The sequence below is a fragment of the Maylandia zebra genome, linkage group LG7 (genome assembly GCF_041146795.1).
Source record: "Maylandia zebra isolate NMK-2024a linkage group LG7, Mzebra_GT3a, whole genome shotgun sequence".
NCBI lineage: Eukaryota > Metazoa > Chordata > Actinopteri > Cichliformes > Cichlidae > Maylandia > Maylandia zebra.
This window is the reverse complement of record NC_135173.1, coordinates 25548043-25555761: the sequence shown is the minus strand read 5'-3', so window position 1 is coordinate 25555761 and position 7719 is coordinate 25548043. Positions and strand designations below refer to the sequence as shown.

General features: G+C 39.0%; 1 protein-coding gene across 1 annotated transcript; it reads left to right on the top strand.

Annotated features, from left to right (window-relative positions):
* Positions 1 to 3957: 3957 nt before the first annotated feature.
* On the top strand, positions 3958 to 7240 carry LOC143419665 (uncharacterized). The gene is made up of 3 exons (XM_076887055.1): positions 3958 to 4232; positions 4578 to 4858; positions 5296 to 7240. The coding sequence occupies exons 1-3, from the start codon at positions 4136 to 4138 to the stop codon at positions 5812 to 5814; spliced, it is 897 nt and encodes a 298-aa protein (XP_076743170.1). The 5' UTR covers positions 3958 to 4135; the 3' UTR covers positions 5815 to 7240.
* Positions 7241 to 7719: the final 479 nt, after the last annotated feature.

Sequence of the window (7719 nt, the reverse complement as noted above, 5' to 3'; positions counted from 1 at the left end):
GCTCTTTTGTGAATTTTTGCACTGTGTAGGATGTTATGTTCATACCTGAACTGGTGATTGCTATGAAACCCCAGAAGGCCAGCCCCTCATTGCTTCCTTGCTCCCTGGAAACCAACACTACTGACTAAAATACACACTTGCAAAATCTGCATGCAAATAATATAGCATCCTCAAAAAGTATATATTTAAATTTGCTGTTAATATACTGGAAACTCATTCATTCATGCATTCATTCTCCTAACTACTTCACTTGATGGTGGAGTGAAGGTCCACCCTGAATAGGTCACTACTGCTAGCACAAGGCGACCAGCTTTCACACTCACATTCACATCTATGCTTAATTTATAATCACCAAATCATCTAATTTCCATGTCTTTTTATAGTGGGATCAAAGGTGTTCAGTGAGAACTCATGCAGACACAGGGAGAACATGCTAACTCCACACAGAAAAGCTCTGGCTGGCTGGTGGATTTGAATCCAGAGCCTTCTTACCTACTGAAACTCATCTAGACAACATAGACAACAACAACCACAATACCAAAGATGTAAATGTGATTTGAAGTTCATACAATATCCAAAGATACAGAGCTTCATTATAACATAAATAATATTTTTAATTAATGTAAATTAGTGAATACTAGGTAAGTTCTAATTCTATAAACATCCATCAAGTTGCCAGTGGAATGTTTAGGTTTATTTTATCTTTATCACTTAGTTTTATCTTTGTGAAAATTTCAAGACCAGTCAGTGTAATAAATAAGAAAATTAACATTTATTAAAAACAAGACAAACAAACAAACAAACAAAAAACCCTCAGTGGATAACTTTAGAGTATTCTGCAGACATGTATCGGCCAGTATATTTCATGTAGCTCCCCAGTTTAACTGTCAATTTGTGCAAGAATTTCTGCTTTTTAACAACATTTTAAAAGGTAATGTGGACATTTAACTATGTTTTTCTTGCCTCCAAAAATTCTGATCAGCAATGTATTGAACGCATTTCAGACATATCAGTTGCTTTCATTAATCTTAACATGTTTACCTAATGTTTGAAAGATCATCTGGATCACTTTCTCCTAAGGGTCACAAAACCAATCTATAGTCCAGCCTAGTGGACTTACTAGGTTGAAAGTGATAAGCAAGTGTTACTATGTCTGGTGTTACTAAGTGCAGTCACAGAATTATGACCATTTTGACATATGTCTCTAACAGTAAAGAGAAGAAGAGAAAAGCCTCTGGCCCTAATTATTAAAGATTGTGGTGCCAATTGGTTAAGCTCCAATTTTCTAACTGGACTGCAGCACGATTAAGACTTTTGACTATTATTCCCAAATCAAAAACAAGTTCTCACTCTCAGAGCTGGAGGAATCTGACTCTCTAACACAAATGTACAGACACACTGTCCCACACACAAAACAATCCATTTTATGATGGCGTTTACCACTGGCAGTGGTCTGCTTCCTGTCAACCCTCTTGCCTCCAATCACCCAGCATGCACACACTTACACAGAGGAATGCAGACAGCCCACACAAAGTTGACTGCCACCTGCCTGTCCCTGACCCCTTCCTCTCCTGTTTTACAATGCAGGAGGAGCATTAAATTGCCTTGACCCCCCATTCAACTCAGCCAAATTGATCCTGAGGAGTGAGATGGATAGGATGGCGAGTGAGTCAACTGACTGATGGGGGAACAGAGTTCAGTTTACATGGTGGCTTCCTTCTGGTCAAGGTAAAGTAGCTGGTTAGTGGAGTGAATATCAGTCACACTAGCCTGCTGTCACCAACTTTATGTTTTAATGGAGTAACTGGTTGACCGAAGAGTGAACTGTTAGAAGTCATACAGTATTCCTTTTCTCTCTTTCTCTCCTCCTTTTCTGTTTAAAGCCAAAATCAAGCTATTGGTTAAAGATTGCTTTTTAAAAATTGACTATGAAATGTTCACATTTTTATTCTCCACTGAGAAGAATTGTGGTTTACATGAATCTGCAAAACCAGAAAGTTACCAACAGATTTCACGAGTTCCAGGCTGTGTTTAAAGAAGTTTCAGACTTTTTCAAAGAAAACTGTCTTCCCTGAAGCTTCTGCAGCATAACCCCCATGTCGCCTGTATGCACAGTGTGTGCCAGTCACGTTTTCCTTCCAAAATGACTCCAAATATGTCACTTTCCACAGAGTTCCTGAATTTAAAGTAGTATTTTTCTTCATTTTTAAGACACTTTAATGACATTACCTCCTTACTTTTTATCAAAAAGTCTACCTATACTAACTTGACAACCATTTCATCTAAATTCATTACTAATATTGATTACTTGTGCTTATAGTTACTTACTATAATAAAGACAGAAGGTACAGGTTGTTTTTAATGTTTATTATTAAAAAACGGACTTCAAAGACTTCAAAGATACTTGATATTGTTGTATCCAAGTATTTAACAGTGATGTATAAAGTATGATTTGGATAGTTAATGTTTTAACTAAAAAAGGTTGGGTTATTGTAGTGGTATGTTAAATATTAAGCACAGTAATAAAGATTTACAGTAAAAAAGGAAGTTAATTCTGAACATATGGTTTATTACACAAAAGCTGAATTTTATTTTGTGTCACTACGGAAACAAGTGATATATATATATATATAACACTGTTCCAAAATTGCAGGCAAAGTGAATGGTTTCCCCTTTTTATCCATTACATTTGTAGGATTTTACTCCAGCATATTTTATTGTTTTTCTAAGGAAGCAGAGGAGAGCAAAGCATAAAAGAAACTGGGGTAACACCTGTTCAAGTAATCCAGGACTACACCCACTGCTTCCCAGAAATGTGAACATATCATCTCATACTTTCCTCTGCATTTTTTTTAATTTCTTTTTTTTCCTTCCACAGCTCTAGTCCTCTACCCTTCTCTGCCCTGGCCTACTCACCCCTTCCGGGTGGATAATAGAGGGCTGAGAGCAACAGCTGCACTCTCAGTGCCCCAGGAGGAAGCATAGAAAGGGTGGGTCTGCAGGAGAAAGGGGCAGTGAAAAGGAACTAAGAAGCTGAAAATAAATTCTTTCCACATGAGTAGGGGATGGGGGATGGAGTCAGTCAAAAGGTCGTTGAGGTCACACGTCACCTGCAAAAACTACCACGCCCACTGGAGAAGATGTGAAAATAGCAGGATAATGTTAATTACTGAGGGGGTCAAATAAGCAGGAACTCAATTTTACATTTATGTAAAACAACAAAACACCTTCAGTGTTTTAAAATGGGAGACTGAATTTAAAAGAGTTTGTCACACTTGAAGACGTTACATCCGGATCAACAGAATTAACTTTCTGTGATATCCTTACTTGGATAATTGGGCATGCATCAAGATGCATATTCACAATAATCATGTGATTACAGTTTTTCTCCATTGGTTTGGCTCATTTCTTGAAACAGAAATTACATTCTCAAAATAACATGGACAAACCTCCAAACCTCTTGGCAAATGTTCACAACAGAATGGCATTTCTCATTCATTTTATCAAATGGCAAATGCCTTAGTACATGTCTCAATTGTCTCAGTGCATCTTTGCAAATGATTAAGTACAAGTAGCCTACAGTTATACAGTTAGCCCACATTTAGCACATTTTCCAAATGAATAGATCTTGTAGATCTAAACTGATTAGTTGATTCTCAGTCTAATGATCATTCCCCCCAAAACATATCAGCATGATTTCATTGTATAAGTACTCGCATGCACAACTGTCTGTTCAATTGTCAAAATTGGTCAAGAACATAATACCATGAATACCATATATGAATTTCTTTGAATATTTGATAAATTGATGACAGTCATTGACAGTCAGGTGAAACTAGACTAACGAAGGGGGAGTGTCACACACAGGTGTGTTCCATGATTGTGTGCTGCCAAACACAGATATATAGAGCTTGACCACAGCCAGTCCGATCTCTGAACATGGATAGACAAGGCCAAGCAAACGGACAAGGGGAAGCTCTTCCTCAAGGAAGAGGAGGAAGAAGAAGAAGAAGAAGAATAGGAGGAGGACTGAGAATGCGTGGTGGAGGAATAGGGGGAAGAGGCCGAGGTGCGCGAAGACACTGTGCTGTCCCGAATGAAATTCGGGCCACAATTATAGACCATGTCATAAACCATGGCCTCACAATGGCAGAGGCAGGTCGTCGAGTGCAGCCTAATGTGCCTTGCTCTACAGTCTCCTCCATCATCCAAACCTTTCGCAGGGAAAACAGGTATGTACTCTATGTAATCTATGATGGAGTTATATGTTGTATAGGACAGGGCACTGTGTGTGAGGCAAAAAATGTATAACTTACTGTAGAGATTTTGTGTGCATCTGCCTACAGTAGTAGGTCTATACTAGCAGGTGGAGAGGACTAGTGGAATGTTGTGATACTAAATATGATAAGAAATATATTGAACAAATTACTGTAAACTATGGAATTACATAATTTATACAGTTTAGAGTAGTATTCCAGTCACTGTGCAATGTTGCATTAGGATTGTGGTGAAGTTACTCTGAGTAAAACAATAATACAATTACACTGGTAACTAACTGTATTCTGTTCTTTGTGTAGGATTGGACGACAACCTCACGTGGGTGGCAGAGGAAAACTGCTCAATGAACAACAGGAAAGAGATTTGTAACATGGTGATGGCAAATAATGCCATCACATTGAGACAGATCCGTGATGCCATCCTTCAGGACAATCATATATTCCAGAATATAAACACAATAAGCTTCTCCACAATAAACCGGGTTTTGAAGAAGCATCAGATGACAATGAAACAAATCTACAGGGTACCATTTGAGAGGAACTCTGACAGAGTGAAGGAGCTGCGCTACCAGTATGTAAATGTAAGTCAGTTACTGGTTGTCTCTCATTATAACCTTACCTGTAATCACAGTAAGCAGTAGTTCACTTATTTGGTTTCAATACCTCCTTTACCTGATTTCAGAATCAGTATTTGCTTCATCTGACTTCAACAATTTCAACAGAAAACTGCAGTTTACTGTATGATACGATTCTCATTATAATCCTTATTTTGTTGTCTCCCAATCAAATCTATCTAATACTGTAGGTTTTACTGTAACATCTCAGTAAATCATCAGTATTTCCCACTCCCCTTTCTATCAAATACCCCTGCAGTACTTCCTCAGGCCTATCACTAGTTTAGAACCACTGGAGTAGTGGCCTGTAGTATATTGAACCTGTTGGGGAGAACATGTAATTGTCTAACTGTAGTATATGACTCTTCTGTATGACTGATTTTATGTTCTTTACTCTATTTTAGAGAATAATGGCATTGGAAGGACATGAGACCCCTCACATCCTGGTGTTCGTGGATGAAGCTGGCTTCAACCTGGCCAAGGGCCGAAGACGTGGCCGTAATATTATTGGCCACCGGGCCACAGTGGATGTCCCAGGTCAGCGAGGGGGCAATATAACTATGTGTGCTGCCATTTCTGAAAATGGTGTGGCCAGTCGCATCCCCAGTCTTGGCCCATACAACACACACAAGCTCCTCATCTTCTTGGATTGCCTTTATACCAATTTTATCCCTGAAAATGAGAGAGGTCTCATAGGGCCTCACCTACCCATTTATGTAATTGTGTGGGACAACGTCAATTTCCACCATAGCCCACTCATCAGGGGATGGTTTGCAATGCATCCAAGGATGGTCATGGGGTTCCTACCACCTTACTCTCCTTTCCTCAATCCGATAGAGGAGTTTTTCTCTGCTTGGAGGTGGAGAGTGTATGAGCATCATGCTCAGGATCAGCCGTCCCTGCTCCATGCTATGGACGCATAGTCCATAGTCCTGTTTGTGACAGCAGCAGAATAAAAGCACGTATACAAATAGAACAGGACACAGAACAGAAACACACACAACTTTTACAGAAAAAATATTTACATCATGGACAATAGTTACAAAAACAGAGTACTGTACAGTTATTAAGATTAAAGTATAGGTTTTTTTTCCAATTTTAATATTTCATTCATGAGTTCATGAGCCTGTAAATTACAGATTGTCTAGTTAGCTACAGGAAACAAAAAGAAGTTTGATCAAATCTTATTGTATTCTTTATTGCTACAAGATCTATGTAACCCCACTTCCTTGCTAGGCACAGGGCATGAATTTTTACAAAGGCCGTATGGGGTGCCAAAAGGAGGAGGAGCCATAAAGAATGGATGAAAGAGATGAGGTGGGGGAGAAGTGGGGCTGTGACTGACAAGAACCCCCAACCTTTAATGAAAAGCTGATTTCATGCTGAGAGAACAGAGTAAGGAAACACTTGAAACCTGTGAATGTTCCAAGTGTTGTGTGAGTTTGTGTAACCTTAAGTGTGTAGGAGGAACTGGAAGTGTTGGCCAAGCCTGTGAAAGGTGTCAAATGTTTTTCTTTTCTTTTTTTTATTCTGTGAAATAGGGGGGATTAGAGCAGGACAATGCAGAATAGTGAGCCATCGTTTTCCATTCCCTGCTCTTTTTACCCCCCCGCGCCAGAGGAAATATGGTACAACCTCGATATTTATTTGCATACATATATGGTGTGAACTGATCTACTCTACAAGCTTGTGAGCAAACGCAAATACAAGCTTGTGCCAGAAATGTCTTTTCTGGTCACATGCTTGTCCATGTCCTCATATTTCACATATTTCAGCAAGGCAAATCAAAAGCAGAGACCAATAAATACATATCAACAAAAACAGTTTTTAAAAATTTCTGCTTTTCAAGTTTATAAAAATAAAAATTGAGTTCAGCCTATTTAATATTTTTAATTAAACACAATGTTAGATTTTACAGTGAAGGACATACTCAGGCCATAAAGAGCCACTTGTACATCTCATGCACAAATCATTGGAAATTGACATTTATCACAATAGCCAACATTCTGTCCATATGACAAGTAGACTGAACATACTGTTCTTAACTAATTTGGGCTCTGCTGAAAAGATGTAATATGGCTAGCAATTTCAGTAGAGTCAAACAGTGTGCGTGTCACCCCCTAGGGGTTGGTATGAGTGTCTCTGATGCATTCACATATGCTACTTGTTTGTTTGTGAGTCTGAAACTAAGTAATCCTCACTCTCCCTCTTTCTCTATGCTCACAGAGCCTGTATTAACATTAGCGGGACTTATCTCCTCCAGTAGCTAACTTATTACTCTTCTGTTTGTTACTTTGTATTATTGTAGGGTCTTTACCTTACAACATAATGTGCCTTGAGGCAACTGTTGTCGTGATTTGGCGCTATATAAATAAAACTGAATTCAAAAATTGAATTGAACTGAATCTGGGTATCTGATGGCTAAATGGCATATGTGTTAATGCAGGCGCAGGTGTTAGGTCTTATACCAGCTGACCTCTTAGTACAAGCCTGCCTTCTGGAGGTATTTGGCTGTGGCCTTTGTGCATCTTTATCATGATTCCCATTGGCCTGTGGGAAACTCGGGTACTTGTAGCTGTTTTACGTCTACCATTTTGCCTTCTAGCAATTCCACACATTCACTCCACATCACCATCCCTCTCTTTGCAACCATTTGGCCACACTTATCTCGTCAAAGTAATATCTTGATATCATTGCTGGGAATCCTGGTCAGGCACTTGATGGTCCGATTGCCTTAGAGCAGCCATCTAATGTCGTTTTCCACAGTCCCACTGAGTTCCCGATAAATGTTATTAATGCACTGTTAGCCTTATACAGTACCAAGCATT

Excerpts from the sequence above, each read along its gene's own strand:
- LOC143419665 (XM_076887055.1), top strand. The coding sequence starts at position 4,136 with ATGGCCTCACAATGGCAGAGGCAGGTCGTCGAGTGCAGCCTAATGTGC. Across the intron at positions 4,233-4,577 it reads ACCTTTCGCAGGGAAAACAG|GATTGGACGACAACCTCACG; the intron begins GTATGTACTCTA and ends TTCTTTGTGTAG. Across the intron at positions 4,859-5,295 it reads TGCGCTACCAGTATGTAAAT|AGAATAATGGCATTGGAAGG; the intron begins GTAAGTCAGTTA and ends ACTCTATTTTAG.